The sequence below is a fragment of the Mustela nivalis genome, assembly GCF_964662115.1.
Source record: "Mustela nivalis genome assembly, chromosome: 15".
Taxonomy (NCBI): domain Eukaryota; kingdom Metazoa; phylum Chordata; class Mammalia; order Carnivora; family Mustelidae; genus Mustela; species Mustela nivalis.
In genome coordinates, this window is record NC_139034.1 from 6,747,276 (window position 1) to 6,765,693 (window position 18,418).

General features: G+C 36.9%; 1 protein-coding gene across 3 annotated transcripts in view; it reads left to right on the forward strand.

The window, feature by feature from the left end:
• Window positions 1-10,564, forward strand: part of SGCG (sarcoglycan gamma) — a 145,129-nt gene extending 134,565 nt beyond the window's left edge. For all 3 annotated transcript variants that reach the window (XM_082700219.1, XM_082700221.1, XM_082700220.1), the window contains 2 exons: window positions 7,496-7,619; window positions 9,761-10,564. In XM_082700219.1, the coding sequence (XP_082556345.1) occupies window positions 7,496-7,619; window positions 9,761-9,934 (298 nt within the window). In that variant the 3' untranslated portion in view covers window positions 9,935-10,564. The remainder of the gene's footprint in view (window positions 1-7,495; window positions 7,620-9,760) is intronic.
• Window positions 10,565-18,418: the final 7,854 nt, after the last annotated feature.

Consider the following 18,418-nt stretch of genomic DNA (forward strand, 5'->3'; position numbering starts at 1 on the left):
AGGGAGAGCAGGGGGAGGGGCAGAGGGAGAAGCAGACACCTGCTGAGCTGCTGGGAGCCAGAACATAGGGCTCCATCCCAGGACCCCAGGGTCATGACCTGAGCCAAAGGCAGTGACTTAACCGGCTGAGCCATCCAGGTGCCCACAGTCCTTGCTTTCCCATACCATTCTGCAATAAAAGGAATCAGGATTCTTCAGAGCAGTGGCAAATTCTAGGACTGGGGCAGTGAATGTAGAGGATAAATTTGGAGCATTTTGCAGCACCAGTGAATGAGATGTGCTCAAAAATCAAAACAGCAAGAGTACATCAAAAGGACAAGGGGCCAAATAAATGAAAGAGTTCCCAGTCCAAAAGCTCTCAGTCAAAGCTGGACAATTTAAGCAAAAAAAATTTTAACATATTGGATCATAACGCAAAGCTGGTGGGAATCAACTCTCCATGACTTTTAGATTCCATCAAATACACTGTAAAGTGATGAGTCTTCTTTCAAAATGACAGTGTTTCTAATGTGACAGAAATGGTATCTTTTGCAAATACTTAAATTTATGTAAAACACAGTGTGAACCTAAAAATGGGTAATGGGCACCTAGTTTTTCAGACTTCTTTCAGACAGCCATGAAGAGCACTGCTCTGGGTTGGCTCTTCTACCAAGTTTCACAGAGTGTTGGTTTCTGATGTAAACATACTGAACTTTGCCAAACCTGGCCAGCATACCTCCAGGTGCTTTGTGCTGATTTATAATTCCGTGAGCAGTGTGAGTCTCTTTTCTCACCTTTTACCAGCATTTCAGTGTCAGACTTTATGAACTTTTTCATGCTGATGAGTGTTATCATGTGTTATTTTACATTTCATTTCCCTGGTGACTAGGGTGGTTAAGCATCTTTCATATTTTTGTTCTGTTATTAAGGCTTCTGCTTCTGGAATTTACTCCATCTGCTCTGCTTCTTTAGTTACTTTGTAAAGCAGATTTATAGGGATTAAAATGTATATATATTCTGAATATTAGCATTTTTCCTATTAACACTTTCTACTAATTTTTAATGTTTATATACTCAAAATTATTCTTTTTTTTTTTATTAAATCTGGATTTTAAACCATAGTTTGAAACTTTCCTTACAGAAAGAGGAAGTTGCCAGCCCCATTATTGGTCTGGCTTTCCCTTTTACATCAAGATAGATTGTAGAAGGCACCTTAAATAGGGACTCAGTCGGTTAAGCGTCTCCCTTCAGCTCAGGTCATGATCCCATGGTGTTAGGATCGAGTCCCACATTGGGCTCCCTGCTCAGCAGGGAGCCTGCTTCTCCCTCTGCATTCCTCTCTCTCTGTCTCTCATGAATAAATAAATAAAATCTTTAAAAAAAAAGGATAATTGTAGATCCCTGATACATTTAGAGGTTATTCTTGTGTGAGGTATAAGGTGTAAGGTCTGCATCTAATTTTATCTTTTCCAGTTGGCCAAACAGAGGTTCCAACAATTAGATTATTAACTAGAAATTCTACCTTTGCTGCTACAATTTGAAGTACAACCTTTATCATGTATTAAATTTCCGTATCCACATGGGTCTGTTTGTATGTTTTCTGCTCTATTTGCTAGACTTTCTATTCAGGTCCCAGTACCAACCTTGCTAAACAGGATTTAGAAGATATTTTAAGGTCAAATAGGATTATTCTCTCTCTTTGTCTCTCTCTCTCTCTCTCTCACACACACACATCCACGTACCCTTGTACTGACTTTTTCAACATCTCTCTGTCAGTTCTTGTTTATTTTTCCATATAAACTTGAGTGTTAACTTGTTTAGTTCAAGAAAAAGCATATTCTTTTATTAGGATTATGTTTAATTCATAAATTAGGGCAAACTGACATCATTTATCCAAAAACATAGGGTGTTTTTCTATTCATTAAAGTCTATTTTTGTCCTTTCAGGAGAACTTAAAAGTTTTCTGACATATTTCTAGTTAAGTTTAACAAGAATAAGTTTAATGAGTTTACATAATTCATGTTAAGTTTATCCCTAAGCATCTCTGCTTATCTTTGTTTCAATTATAAATGAGGTTTTATCCTATCTACCGTCATAATCCTCTGACAAAGTATTGTTTGGGATATGAAAGCCACTGATTGTTGTGTATTAATTTTATTTAAAGAACCTTACTGAACTTTTTATTCTTTGAGTCCATTTTATGTTGGCGCCTTGGGATTTTTTAGGTACGCAGTCCTAGCATCTGCAATATACTTTTACACCTTTTCCAACTCTGTGTCTCCAACTGATTTATCTCACTCCCTGTCCCAGTATCAGTAGAGCAGTTGAGAAACAAGTGGAGGTAGTATGCATCCTTGCTTTTTCCCAGCCTGAAGGGAAATACAATTGGTGTTCCTCTATTAAGTAAGATGATGTGAATGTATATTTTATAAAAAAAAAAAACAAATAAATAAATATCAGTTTCTATTTTGTATTGAATGGCTGTTAAATTTTCTCAAAGGTTCATTAGCATTTATGATGATATTTATATTTATATATCCTTTAGGTGTATTAATACAGTGTATTATGTTAATGGATTTTCTAATACTGGAACAATTTTGCACTCATTGAGTGAATTTTCCTTGGTCACAGTATGTTCTTTCCTTACAATGATGTTCAATTTTACCTGCTAATATTTTATTTAGAATCTTCATACTTCTATACATAAATGATATTGGTCTGCAGCTTTCATTTTGGTGTGCTGTTTTTTTGTAAAGTTTAGGTAATGATGTTATTCATGCTTCAGTGAATAGGAAGATTAGGAGGATTTCCTAAATTAGGAGGATTTCCTTCATTATCAATGTTCTGGAATAATTTTTGGACAGTTGGATGCTCTGATCTCTAAAGGTTTCATGGAATTCTCTGTGAAATCATATGGGTCTGAGGAATTTTTAAAAAATAGTTCCTTAAGAGTGTAATTCTTCTTTTATGGAAATTTGTCTTTTTAAACCTGTACGTTTAATAAGGGTCAATTTTGACCACCTGTATTTCTCTAGGAAATTAATAATTTTATCTAGTTGTGTAACGGTCTGAAAGTGGTATCTTGGGAATTTAATTCCTTCTGTTTTAGTGTTTTTTTAAACAATTCATTGATTAAAAAAATCAGTGTCTACAAATGCACAATTAACGAATGAATTATTGATTGATCTCAGCTTGCATAAACACATTTCTTGCCCCAAATGTTTATTTTTCATTTATCACAGGTTACCGTCTTGAATATACTTAAACAAGGAAAGCAATTTGTGCCTCATGGTAACTGACAGTTTATGGTATGGCTGGTTTTCCTTAATTCTAGCAGTTCAAAAAAAAAAAAGGAAAAATCATAAAATATCAAAGCAAAACAGTACATTTAGTCAATTCACCAAGCAAAAGCATTTGGAAGCATTGAAAGTTTCATCCACTAACAAAAACTAAAAGGGCTGCCTTGGCTGTCTGCATCAACAGAGTGTGCAGCTGTTGATCTCAGGGTTGTAAATTCAATCCCCACATTGGGTATAGAGATTACTTAAAAAATAAAATCTAAAAAAAAAAGTTTCATCCAATAACAGAATAATGAAAATAAATGCTTAAGGACTTAGGTTTATTGGACACTAGTGCTTGAGCATTAGTGAAGGGAGTGAACTCTTTCAAAAACACTTTCATTTTTCATATTTAGGTCTTTAAACTAACCAGATTTGCTTTCTCATGTGGGGTGTATCACTATGTTTCGATTGTTTTGCTAGGGGTTAAATTTCTGGATTTGCGATTTAATCCCCTACAGTAAAGTTTCTAACTTTTAATAGGTGAATTTAACTAATTATATCTATTAAGATCATTGATTTATTATACATATGTATGTGATATTATGTTTTATATACTGTGCTTTTTCTTTTTCTTTTCTTTCTTTCTTTTTTTTTTTTTTTTTTTTTTGTAGTCATTGTTGTTTCTGACCTTTGGTTGGATTATTAAACTTCTCCTTATTCTCCCTGCCATATTTCCCTCCAGTGGTTCTGGTTACATTCTTGTAATGATTACCCTTTGTATTTTATATGCATGGAGATAAATTAATACTTTCTAATTAAGTTTGTCATTGTCATTCTCTTCTCAAAGTATAGCAAAATATTAGAAAGTTATTCTTTTCCAAACTTCACTTTGCATGTTTTTTCAACTTTGCTTTTATTCATCTCTCTGATTATGTCTTTTAGGCAATACAGATTTAGCTTTTCTCACATACTGTGTTGATTCTTTTTCTAATGTCCATCACTGCTTCTACCAAAATACTCATTTCTTCTGGTTTTAGTTTCTATAAGTATTTTCTTTAGTGACGATCTGACCTGACAGAAACTTTTCCTTCTGGGCCTGAAATGTCTAATCCTTTCATAGTTGAATGATGGCTAAGTTGGGATATATTTCTAGACTGACAATTTTATATCAGCATTATTAAGATATTATTCATTACTATTGGGTCTTTGGTAAGTAAGCAATTTGTTTTCATTCTGAATACTTTTAAGATTTTCTCATAATCTTACTGTTCTGCAGTCTTACCAGAAAGCATTTGGGTACTGGATATGTCTTAATTCGTACTTGGGCATTGGTGTACCTATTCAGTTTTAGGAACTCATGTTATTTTTCAGTTCTGGAAAATGATTAAACATTACCTCTTCATATCTGTATCTTCTCATTCTCTAGAGTATCGGCATTCTTCACTTGTGGTCTGTGGATCCGCTGGGTGTCCAAGAACAGAATTTAGTGGGTTAATGATTTTGAATGTGAAAAATAAATCCTTCATTTTCACTGATCTCTGATTGAAATTTAGCATTCCTTCAACAAGCCACAATGGTATTAGTAGTTTCTTTGACTTTCTCATTTGTAGAAGGCAGAGATACTTTAATATCACATAAAGGTTAGAGCAAGTATCTCAAAACACATTACATCTGTTCTTCACTGCTTTGAAATTACATTAGTTGTAAGCCCTCTGGCCAGATCTTATTTAATTACTAAATAAGCTCTTAAATTGCTGTATTACCCATTTAAGTAATTTTTACATTTGTATTTATTTTTTTTTACATTTGTATTTAAAAGTCATTTGTTTCCTTTGAAATTCTGTGCTTTATTTTATGCCTTTAAAAACATTAAACACTTGTCATTCCTCTGCTTACATCCTTTAAGTCACTTGAATGTTAGATTCCTAAGGGCAGAAAGTTGGTCTGCCTTGTTTGCTACTGTTTTTCTATAAATCTAGAAGAGCACATAATAGGGATCTAATAAATAAGGGTTAAATGACTAAATACATTATTCCCCACACTTTTAGATCAAAGACCAACACAGTTAACATAATTTAGTGGTTAGCATTGCCTATCAGTGGACATAATCTAGCCCTTGCATGATTTGACCAGTGCTACCTCTAGACCAGCTTTTTTTTTTTATCAATTTGTATTTATGCTTCCTGGCCTCTTATCCTATGTACAAAATTTAGGCTTAATGTAAGCGTGAAAGAGCTTAAAATCAAAACATTATCCATAAATTTCAGTAATTTTTCCCCTTTGTTTGAATGGCACTAACTTGACATGAGAAATAAATTTACAATCATACATGCTTGACTAGTTATATTCTCTAAATTCAAAAGTGAATATGGGCGAAGGTATATTATACCGTGTGTGCATGTGTATACACACACAGCTTATTTATTTGGTATATTTCTGGGTCACTGTTCAAAATTTTTTGTTCCTCATATAAGTGATGAGTAAGCATTTATATATTCACATATTTGATGAAAGGGTTGGATATCCAAGTAGCAAAATAAAATATAAAAAAAGAGAAAAAAACTGAGTTGTTTCATGTCTGACTTCTCTTCAGTGTGTTCGTGGAAATGTATACTTCAGAGCATTCTAATCACAGCCTTTTTTGGTAGAATGTGTCCCAAGTTGTGCTGAATTGAGATATTTCATCTTCAAGGCTAGAAACAATGAAAAGGGGAAGAAATTTGCTATTCCAAAAGCACCATATTATAATATGGTTAAAAACTAGTAGTTGGCCCTGTTGAAGTCATTTTGTTGTTCGGTAACTAATCTTTGATACAAACTCACCTTCACTAAGATCTTTAAAATCACAAATGGATTGCCTGAAATGGACCAGACCTTGGTAAGCTGCTACATGTCTTCCTCCCCTCCTTTTCTTCCCCATCTCCTCCCTCTTTTTTCTATCAATCCAGGCAGGAAAAATATAGACAACTAACAGACATCAAGTAGCAAAATGGGCAGGCAGTCAGCAGACCAAATCATCTAGATGTATTCAAGCGTTTCCCCATAACCTAAGCTTAACATAATTTGACCAGTAAATTCTATAAATGTCTCTGTTTCCTTGTACTCAAAGTAAACATAAATTTCAAAATGTGTAACAGATCAAATTTTACATATTGGGATGTACATAAAAAAATGAAACTGTTTTCTGTGACAAGCAGTGGTAGACAAAAACTTGCCAATTAAATGCAGCAATTCCTCTGAGCTAAACATTTACAGAATAAATATTCAATCAGTTCAAATGCAAATTAATGACCCAAGGTACCTCTCTCCTCTGGAGCCACTCCCCTTTCTCTCTCTCACCACTGCCTCCTCTAATCTTACTCTGCAGTGAGAGGATTACAGACTGTTTTGTATCCTGTTCCACTTCTCATTGATCTTTAAACATTTCAATCAAATCATCCTTTCAGGTTGTTGAGTTGGGTTAGGTTGGGTTGAGTTGAGTCAGGTTGGGTTTGAGGCTCTAAAAATCTTTCAAATGATCCTGTCGTGCCACCTGGTGGAAATTTAGTATTTTTCAGGCAGAACCAAATGGAATTTCTCATATACTCCTAGTTCTCTAAGTTTGATTTAATCACAAGGAGATTCTGATGAATTATGCAAAAACAAAGCCAGCTGAGGCAGTCTCCATTCTGTATCCCAACCCTATCAGTTCAGTATTTTCCCAAAAGAAATCTTCACATCTGCCCTCTAATCCTCCTAAATTAAAAAAAAAAAAAAAAAATGATAAATAAATGCAAACAAAACCTAAAGACTAACCTTACATTCCATTTTATGAAGAGGTAGTCAATGAATGTCTTACCTAGAAATTTGTCTTTTTCCCAGACAGGTTTGTGTTTTCAGTAAAAAGATAGTTCTACAAAGTTATTTAGAAATAGCAGTTTCTTCTGGTGTGATATGCAGAGTGCTTAAACCTGCTATCTGAAACTACCATGTGGGGGATACAGCTGTGTAATGTTTTTATATGTTTTTAGAGTATAGTAATGTTGTAGACTCATATTGATGGGAAGTTAATTTCTTTACTGCACATTATTTCTGGATTTCTTGGTAAAGAATGTACACTCTATTAGCATTTAAGAATGACATCATGATACTATATTAATTGTATTTTGTATGCAAAGCCATTCAATGAGGGATTCCTTGGGTGGCTTTTTTTTTTTTTAATACTATTTTTTTGTTGTTTCTTTCCCTCATTTCAGATTAGAATCCCCCACACGGAGTCTAAGCATGGATGCCCCAAAGGGTGTTCATATTAAAGCTCATGCTGGGAAAATTGAGGCTCTTTCTCAAATGGATATCATTTTTCAAAGTAGTGATGGAATGGTGAGTTTGGTGTATGAAACTCCTGTTGTATGTCCTGATGACTTTCAGAGCAGACAGAAACTATCAATTCTTCCATACCTACTGATCCAACTACTCTCAATGAGGCAGGGTCACTGAGCGTTACCTGTAAATTACAACCATGAACCGTTGTTGCCTTTCACACTATGCTTGCTCACATCAAATTATGTTTAAATAAAAATTAAATATGAAAAATTAGAGCTTTAAAAGTCAGCCTCAATAAAGATAAAATCTGGAACTTCAAGTACAGAAATAAAACATCACTGGTACAAGCCAAAGCCATAATGAGGCAGTAGAGCCCTCTCTACTTCACACTGCTTGCTCTAGTACTAGATCGATTTATTACCTGAGTTCAGGAACATTAACAGGCCTCTCCAGACCCGGACCTATCTTCTCATTTGTCAGTAGGAAAAATAAGATTTGCTTAACTATGTCACAGGGCAGTGAGAAAACAATGTGGTAATATGGCTGGCAACATTTTGAAATTACTATATTGATTTGCTACTAAGAGAAAGGTATGGTTGAGGCAGCAAATGGAGGCCATGAGAGGCAGCTCATGAGTGTGGACAGGACCTGTCCATTAGCAGGCTGCTAGTAGAATGTAAAAGACATCCAATGAAGCCCTTTCAAGTTGTAATTTAAGAAGTTATGGTGCCAAGAGCAGATAAATGCAAAAATGGAAGTCAAGCATTTTGGATCTCATTACTAAATTATAATGTCACTTCATACTTAGAATATATTACCTATTACCTTGAAAAAAACACTAATTTTAGTTTTGAAATAGTCTCACTTGTTTCCACAAATAAGGTGCCATTTTTATAGTAGCACATAGCCTGACTCTTAAGTTAATGTCTCTTATTACTGGGAGATAGTTCAAAGTGAGGGGATATATTCCCATAAAGATAACGCAAGTGATCAAGGAAGGGGTATGTAGACTGCCAGTGACTAGAGTTTGCTAGAAGAGCAAGAAAATAAATAAATAAATAACAACTAGAAAACATATTCACTGATTAACCATAAGAAACGAGAGTGGAGAAGCCAACAAGGAAAAGCTAAACGCACATTAATGAAAACCAGGTAGCCTCAGAACAAAAGCACTGGACAATAGCATAAGTAGGTTCTGAATTAAAAAAAAAAAACAATACACATTTAATTTCATTTACTCTGGCGGTGTCCCAGACCTCAAGGTAAAGCTTTGCTTCTGATATTGTTCCACCCGCTGCTGCCCATGGCAGTGGTCAGTCTTCCAAGAGGGCATACAGACTGCAAGCATCGGGTTATGAAAAAAGTGGAGTTCATGGATGAGAGGAAGTGTCCAACATTGTTTGCAAGGAAAAACATTATGCCCGCCCATGACATGCTTTAATTCCTTCTAATAAGTAAACGCCCCGGTATGGGTAAGATTGGGCTACTCAGTGGGACGGTTCCTTGTTCCCAAAAAGATCTCCCAACCTCAATTCATGGCCATCTGGTTACATTTCAATGTAACTAAGTTGTCATGGGAACAAAAATCCCAATAGCTTTCATTTAATTTTAGTTGGCTCTGGTCTGTGTATCTACTGCTTTTTCCACATCTAAGAGAAGGCAGCTGAGTTTCAAATAACATTTTAGAAGTTAGGGAAATGGTTGGTAGCTAATAGGGTAAAGTTAGTAGCCTCTCACAGGAAAACAAAACCAGCAGAAATTTCAACATTCAGAGGTAAAAATTATTTAGATGAACTTATTTCTGAGGCCTGTATTTTATCCTAATGGGGGTAAAGAAGGTGATTTAGCATAAAGTCAAAATAGGTCACAAGACATATGTGAATTAACAAATTTTTTTTTCAGATAATTCTGAAAGGTATTTTTAGTATAGCATCATAAATCTTCCTACCTCAACTAGCACAATGGGTTTAAAAATAAAAAAGACTTCTCTTCAATTTGGAGAAAGAGTTATGAAGCCCCTGCCTGAATGGAAAACAGAAATAGGCTTTAAAAGAGCCTGATAATATCTTGAGTCAGGTGCCTGTTTCATTTTCTTTGCAAAGAAGAAACTAATCTGTTTGGAGCATTTTGAGATAGGAGTTTCAGGCTATCGTGTTGATTCTCCTTTACCACTTCATCTCTTGTTTTCTCCCAAACAGCTTGTGCTTGATGCTGAAACTGTGTGTTTACCCAAGTTGGTTCAGGGGACTCAGGGTGCCGCCGGCAACTCACAAAGACTGTATGAAATCTGTGTGTGTCCGGATGGGAAGCTTTACCTGTCTGTGGCTGGCGCAGGTACCACGTGCCATGAAAACAGTCACATCTGTCTCTAAAGCCCCGGAGTTGTCCACGGAGCACCTGCCTCATTTCAGTGAGCTTTATAGATGCTGACCTCAAGCCTTCACACCAAGAAACTTGACTTCTGGTGGATGGTGGATGGAAAGCAGGAGGGCACGCTTTCAAAAGGAACTCAGAAAAATGTACCAGTGATGGTGTTCTGATGAAAATACATGATCTCGGAGTGGTATGTGCACATTAGACACAAAAGTCTGGCAATAACCAAAAAAAAAGTCTTTATTCCACTAGGTTTATTTTCATCAGCACCATTGTGACTTTTTCTTTTATGTGGATAATCAATCTACAATGAAATATTTAATTGCTCTGTGGAATTAATTTATGCTGTCCAACTGTGAATATCTAACTCCCCATAAAAGTAACATTCGTCAATACTAAAATGCCCCCAAAGTTCCATGTGCTGTTCCCACTGTATCACCCAAACCCACAAGTTCTCTCATTTTAATGCAAAGTGTGTCAGGTTTCACAAGAAATCATCAGGTTTTGAGGGGACTTGAGTTGATCTGATTTTCAATATGTAATCAAAGGAATAAATTATATAAAATCAATCATGTTTTCTTTATATATATAGTCATAAGCAATAAAAATCAACATACATTTTTCATAAACTTCAGTTTGTCTTCCTTCCTTTAATCCCTATGACAGTGGTTTGAGGTAATATTTTCCCCCAAGTTAATTGGTAATTAAAAAAAGGTTCAGCTAGGACAAGTCAGAAGGTCATGCAGCAGCTAGTGGAACTAAACTGAAATGTGATCCTACATATGAACAGCTGTTTTCGTTTCGAAAATCTCTGGTATGTTGTCTCATTCCATCCAAACACCAACCTGCGTGATAACTATGTAAATGGGGTGATATTCTTTGACAAATGAAGAAACCAAAGTCCACTAGGATCAAACAGCTAATAGGTGGTGGGACTCAAAACTGCCCAGCCTGTGTGTTAACCTCTTATACAACAGCAACAGACTAGATGTTACTTCATAGAATCAGAGTCTCTTCATTTTTGAAAGTAGCTTTAATACCAGCTGGTTGTATGTGTTGCTATGTAAGTCAAATAGGACACAGTGAACCTATGAAAACAGGCTGGCCTTGTGTAAGCCCCTCACTTACTTGTAAAATGCCAGTCATCACAAAGACTGGTGGGTTTGGTTTGGTTTGGTTTGGTTTGGTTTGGTTTGGTTTTGTGTTTTACCAGTTGTTATAATTAGGATCTCCAAGTAGCACAAGATGTGGTAGGACCAACGGCATTGCAACTTTCTATTTATAGGATTTATAACTGTAAACACGAGTTCAGATTCATTTTCTGCAGTCTCAGAACTGAAAGTAGAAAACTGAACTTTTGATTTCTCGTGCTGTTTTTTTAACAAGGTCATTTAATAGCATTGCGTGCTTAGAACAAATCCTGGATTTTCAAACTTATGTGCATAAACACTGAAATTACAAAACAAAAATTAGGTGTGTCCTGAGTGGTTAAGAGCAAATTCAGCTCTAAATATAATGCACCCAAAGTTTCACAAGGGGTGGGTATTTTTAGGTTATAAATTGGTATTCACCTTTTCCATTTAGTAAAGTCCTGATTGCTTCAGTTAATGTCTTCTTTCCTGCTAGAGCATTCCTACTGTCCTAGGGGAGTCCATTTTGCGGCAAATTAAACTTTTTTACTATTAAATCTGACATGTTGATCTTCATCTTTTTGACTTGTACCTACTCAGCTGGTTTGGAAATTGAAAAAGAAACAAGGGCTATTTTTGGAGGTTACTCAAATATCAACACTCAATAGGGTTGCCTTGGCCTGGTCTTATTTACTCTCTTGCTCCGTGTTTGTGCAAAACCAATGTCTTCAAGCTTGGATGGCACAAAGTCAAGAAAAAGAATCAAGGAGGAATTATGGAGGATAGAACCCTTTCAATAAAAGATGTTATTTGGAATCATGAAAGAAGTTGCAGATAGCTGCATTCTCCAAAGTGATAAGGAATTTATCCCCAGCTAAAATCAAAACTCTTAGATAGGCTGTATTATAAAATATAGTACATAAATCTATCTTTTAAAACACATTATGCAATTTAAATGTTCCTTAAAAGTCCAAGGTCACACTATGAACATACCTAATGAGCTGTGTACACCAATACTCCTATATACTAAGTGGTTGGAGACTATTGAGTGTTGATATTTGAGTAACCTCCAAAAATAGCCCTTGTTTCTTTTTCAATTTCCAAACCAGCTGAGTAGGTACAAGTCAGAAAGATGAAGATCAACATGTCAGATTTAATAGTAAAAAAGTTTAATTTGCCGCAATATGGACTCCCCTAAGACCGGAGGATTACAGGACCCCCTCCCATCTTAGGGAGAGCTGTGGGCCCCTGACTTCCCACAGCTCGCACATGGAAGAGGATGGACCAATGTCCCTGTTCTGAAGGCAGCCAAATTCAAAGTAAAAGGAAAGGGTGAACTACATGTTGGTGGCCTTCCCCCCAAATCCAGCCACCAGGTCGATCTCCACTGCTCTGGGGTCAGTGAAGGAGAGCAGAAGCTGTTCGGAAAGGCTGTTAGGTGGTGTCTATATAGTTTTTTGTCCCTTCCTTCCCTGATTTAAAACCTCAATTCCTACTCCACCTTAGCAGTTTGCCCTCTTAAATTCCATTTCAGATTCACTGTTGTTTCAAAACCAAATAAACTTTTGTATCAGGTGTAAACATGCAGGCAGAACAAGAGGATCTAAGGACACTGCTAGGTCGAAATTCATTTTTAACTGAATAGACAGCGCAGCTCCACTTCTAGGCGTGTGCACCTACCTGTCCCCAACACCTGAGAGAACGCCTGCACGCGGTGCTTGCGAGCTGTTTGTGAGTGAATGAATGAATGAATGAATGGCACTACTTTAAACCATATTTGTTCAAACAAGAGTACGGAAAAAACCTTTGGAAGCCAAAGCGCGAGGACATGCCATGGGCAATTAGCAGCTTGAGCAGCGGGCAAGTGGGTCACACTCTGGATCACACCCCCACTGCCCCCACAGTCACCGGTCACTTACTGGAAATAGATCTCCCCGTGTATCTACATCTGGACATCTACTACTGGTTCTGTTTCTCAGGTAGAACCCTGATGAATACAGGACTAATTAAAATCTTCTCTAATTACTCTTTTCTACCAGCACTACAAATTTTACCCTCGAGCGCTACAAAACACAGGAAGTCTGGAAGATGTCTCTTCCCAGGGAAGAGAATCCCACGCATCCATGTATCAGACGATCAGACCCGTAAACAACTGCTCTTTATTTTTTTAAACACTACTTGAACATTTCGCCAACGTCGCCCTTGGGCTCTCGGCACTCCCAACCCACCCCCCTCCACCAAAAACAACTCCCCACTACTTTTTATTTTTTTACTCATTCATTCATTCACTCCTTTTTTTATATTAAATTTATTTTTTAATAAACATATAATGTATTTTTATCCCCAGGGGTACAGGTCTGTGAATCGCCAGGTTTACACATTTCACAGCACTCATCATAGCACATACCCATCCAATGTCCATATCCCCACCACCCTCTCCATCCCCACGCCCCCAGCAACCCTCAGTCTGTTTTTTGAGATTGAGTCTTGTATGGTTTGTCTCCCTCCCAATCCCACCTTCTTTCATTTTTTCTTTTCCTACCCCCCTGTCCCCCCACATTGCATCTCCACTTCCTCATATTGGGGAGATCATATGATAGTTGTCTTTCTCTGATTGACTTATTTCGCGAAGCATAATACCCTCTAGTTCCATCCACATCATCGGATGTGGCAAGATTTCATTTCTTTTGATGGCTGCATAGTATGCCATTGTGTATATATACCATATCTTCTTTATCCATTCATCTGTTGATGGACATCTAGGTTCTTTCCATAATTGTGGACATTGCTGCTATAGACATTCGGGTGCATGTGCCCCTTATGAGCACCACGTTTGTATCTTTAGGATATATACCCAGTAGTGCAATTGCTGGGTCATAGGGGAGCTCTATTTTCAGTTTTTTGAGGAACCTCCACACTGTTTTCCAGAGTGGTTGCACCAGCTTGCATTCCCACCAACAGTGTAGGAGGGTTCCCCTCTCTCCGCATCCTCACCGGCATCTGTCATTTCCTGACTTGTTAATTTTAGCCATTCTGACTGGTGTGAGGTGGTATCTCATTGCGGTTTTGATTTGTATTTCCCTGGTGCCGAGTGATGTGGAGCATTCTTTCATGTGTCTGTTGGCCATCTGGATGTCTTCTTTGCAGAAATGTCTGTTCATGTACTCTGCCCATTTCTTTTTCTTTTTAATTAAATTTATTTATTTTCAGCATAAAAGTATTCATTATTTTTTCACCCCACCCAGTGCTTCATGCAATCCGTGCCCTCAATAATACCCACCACCTGGTACCCCAACCTCCCACCTCCCCCCGCCACTTCAACCCCTCAAATTGTTTTTCAGAGTCCATAGTCTCTCCTGATTCACCTCCCCTTCCAATTCTTGATTGGATTATTTGTTCTTTGGGTGTTGAGTTTGCTAAGCTCTTCATAGATTCTGGATACTAGCCCTTTATCTGATATGTCATTTGCAAATATCTTCTCCCATTCTGTCAGTTGTCTTTTGGTTTTGTTAACTGTTTCCTTTGCTGTACAAAAGCTTTTGATCTTGATGAAATCCCAATAGTTCATTTTTGCCCTTGCTTCCCTTGCCTTTGGCGATGTTCCTAGGAGGAAGTTGCTGCAGCTGAGGTCAAAGAGGTTGCTGCCTGAGTTCTCCTCAAGGATTTTGATGGATTCCTTTCTCACCTTGAGGTCCTTCATCCATTTTGAGTCTATTTTCATGTATTGTGTAAGGAAATGGTCCAGTTTCATTTTTCTGCATGTGGCTGTCCAATTTTCCCAACACCATTTGTTGAAGAGGCTGTCTTTTTTCCATTGGACATTCCTTCCTGCTTTGTCAAAAATTAGTTGACCAGAGTTGAGGGTCTATTTCTGGTCTCTCTATTCTGTTCCATTGAGCTATGTGTCTGTTTTTGTGCCAGTACCATGCTGTCTTGATGATGACAGCTTTGTAATAGAGCTTGAAGTCTGGAATTGTGATGCCACTAACTTTGGCTTTCTTTTTCAATATTCCTTTGGCTATTCAAGGTCTTTTCCGGTTCCATATAAATTTTAGAATTGTTTGTTCTATTTCTTTGAAAAAAAATGGATGGGATTTTGATAGGGATTGCATTAAATGTGTAGATTGCTTTAGGTAGAACAGACATTTTCACAATATTTGTTCTTCCAGTCCAGGAGCATGGAACATTTTTCCATTTCTTTGTGTCTTCCTCAATTTCTTTCATGAGTACTTTGTAGTTTTCTGAGTATAGATTCTTTGCTCTTTGGTTAGGTTTATTCCTAGGTATCTTATGGTTTTGGGTGCAATTATAAATGGGACTGACTTCTTAATTTCTCTTTCTTCTGTCTTGTTGTTAGTGTAAAGAAATGCAACTGATTTCTGTGCATTGACTTTATATCCTGACACTTTACTGAATTCCTGTATAACTTCTAGCAGTTTTGGAGTGGAGCCTTTTGGGTTTTCCACATATAGTATCATGTCATCTGCAAAGAGTGATAGTTTGACTTCTTCTTTGCCGATTTGGATGCCTTTAATTTCTCTTTGTTGTCTGATTGCTGAGGCTAGGACTTCTAGCACTATGTTGAACAGCAGTGGTGATAACGGACATCTTTGCCGAGTTCCTGACCTTAGTGGAAAAGCTTTCAGTTTTTCCATTGAGAATGATATTTGCAGTGGGTTTTTCATAGATGGCTTTGACAATATTGAGGTATGTGCCCTCTATCCCTACACTTTGAAGAGTGTTAATCAGGAAGGGATGCTGCACTTTGTCAAATGCTTTTTCAGCATCTGTTGAGAGTATCATATGGTTCTTATTCTTTCTTTTATTAATGTATTGTATCACGTTGATTGATTTGCGGATGTTGAACCAACCTTGCAGCCCTGGAATAAAACCCACTTGGTCGTGTCCTTTTCATCCTTTTAATGTACTGTTGGCCAGTATTTTGGTGAGAGTTTTCGCATCTGTGTTCATCAAGGATATTGGTCTGTAATTCTGTTTTTTGGTGGGATCCTTGTCTGGTTTTGGGATCAAGGTGATGATGGCCTCATAAAATGAGTTTGGAAGTTTTCCTTCCATTTCTATTTTTTGGAACAGTTTCAGGAGAATAGGAATTAGTTCTTCTTTAAATGTTTGGTAGAATTCCTCTGGGAAGCCGTCTAGCCCTGACTTTTGTTTGTTGGGAGATTTTTGATGACTGTTTTAATCTCCTTACTGGTTACGGGTCTGTTCAGGCTTTCTATTTCTTCCTGGTTCAGTTGTGGTAGTTTATATGTCTCTAGAAATGTATTCATTTCTTCCAGATTGTTGAATGTGTTGGCGTAGAGTTTCTCATAGTATGTTCTTATAATTGTTTGTATTTTTTTGGTGTTGGTTGTGATCTCTCTTCTTTCATTCATGATTTTATTTATTTGGGTCCTTTCTCTTTTCTTTTTGATAAGTCTGGCCAGGGGTTTGTCAATCTTATTCTTTCAAAGAACCAGCTCCTAGTTTTGTTGATTTGTTCTATTGTTTTTTTAGTTTCTATTTCATTGATTTCTGCTCTGATCTTTATGATTTCTCTTCTCCTGCTGGGTTTAGGCTTTCTTTGTTGTTCTTTCTCCAGCTCCTTTAGGTGTAGGGTTAGATTGTGTACCTGAGACCTTTCTTGTTTCTTGAGAAAGGCTTGCACCGCTACATATTTTCCTCTCAGGACTGCCTTTTTGTGTCCCACAGATTTTGAACCATTGTGTTTTCATTATCATTTGCTTCCATGAATTTTTTCAATTCTTCTTTAATTTCTTAGTTGACCCATTCATTTTTTAGAAGGATGCTGTTTAGCCTCCATGTATTTGGGTTCTTTCCAAATTTCCTCTTGTGATTGAGTTCTAGATTGTGGTCTGAAAATATGCAGGGAATGATCCCAATCTTTTGATACTGGTTGAGACCTGATTTATGTCCCAGGATGTGACCTATTCTGGAGAATGTTCCATGTGCATTAGAGAAGAATATATATTCCGTTGCTTTGGGATGGAATGTTCTGAATATATCTGTGATGTATCTGGTCCAGTGTGTCATTTAAGGCCTTTATTTCCTTGTTGATCTTTTGCTTGGATGATCTGTCCATTTCAGTGAGGGGAGTGTTAAAGTCCCCTATTGTATTATTGTCAATGTATTTCTTTGATTTTATTTTTAATTGGTTTATATAATTGGCCCCATGTTAGGGGCATAGATATTTAAAATTGTCTTCGATATAGTGTCCTTCCTCATCTCTTATTATAGTCTTTGACTTAAAATCTAATTGATCTAAGGATTGCCACCCCAGCTTTCTTCTGATGTCCATTAGCATGTTACATTGTTTTCCAGCCCCTCACTTTAAATCTGGAGGTGTCTTTGGGCCTAAAATGAGTTCTTGTAGGCAGCTTATTAGGTTTTGGGGTGTTTTTTTTTTTTTTTTTCCATTCTGATACCCTGTGTCTTCTGATTGGGGCATTTAGTCCATTAACATTCAGGGTAACTATTGAGAGATATGAATTTAGTGCCATTGCATTGCCTGTAAGGTGACTGTTACTGTATATTGTCTCTGTTTCTTTCTGATCTACTACTTTTAGGGTCTCTCCTTGCTTAGAGGACCCCTCTCAATATTTCCTATAGAGCTGGCTTGGTGTTTGTAAATTCTTTCAGTTTTTGTTTGTCCTGGAAGCTTTTAATCTCTCCTTCTATTTTCAATGATAGCCTAGTTGGATATAGTAGTATTCTTGGCTGCATGTTTTTCTCGTTTAGTGCTCTGAATATATCATGCCAGTTCTTTCTGGGCTGCCAGGTCTCTGTGGATAGGTCCACTGCCAATCTAATGTTTTTACCCTTGTATGTTACAGACTTCTTTTCCTGGGCTGCTTTCAGGATTTTCTCTTTGTCGCTAAGACTTGTAAATTTTACTCCCAGGTGATGAGGTGTGGACCTATTTTTATTGATTTTGAGGGGTGTTCTTAGCATCTCCTGGATTTTGATGTTTGTTCCCTTTGCCATATTTGGGAAATTCTCTCCAATAATTCTCTCCAGTATACCTTCTGCTCTCCTCTCTCTTTCTTCTTCTTCTGGAATCCCAATTATTCTAATGTTGTGTCGCCTTATGGTGTCACTTATCTCTCAAATTCTCTCATCGTGGACCAGTATTTGTTTGTCTCTCTTTTGCTCAGCTTCTTTATTCTCTGTCATTTGGTCTTCTATGTCACTAATTCTTTCTTCTGCCTCATTTATCCTAGCAGTAAGAGCCTCCATTTTTTATTGCACCTCATTAATAGCTTTTTTTTTTTTTTTTTTTTTTCAGCTTGGTTAGATTTTAGTTCTTTTATTTCTCCAGAAAGGGCTTTTATC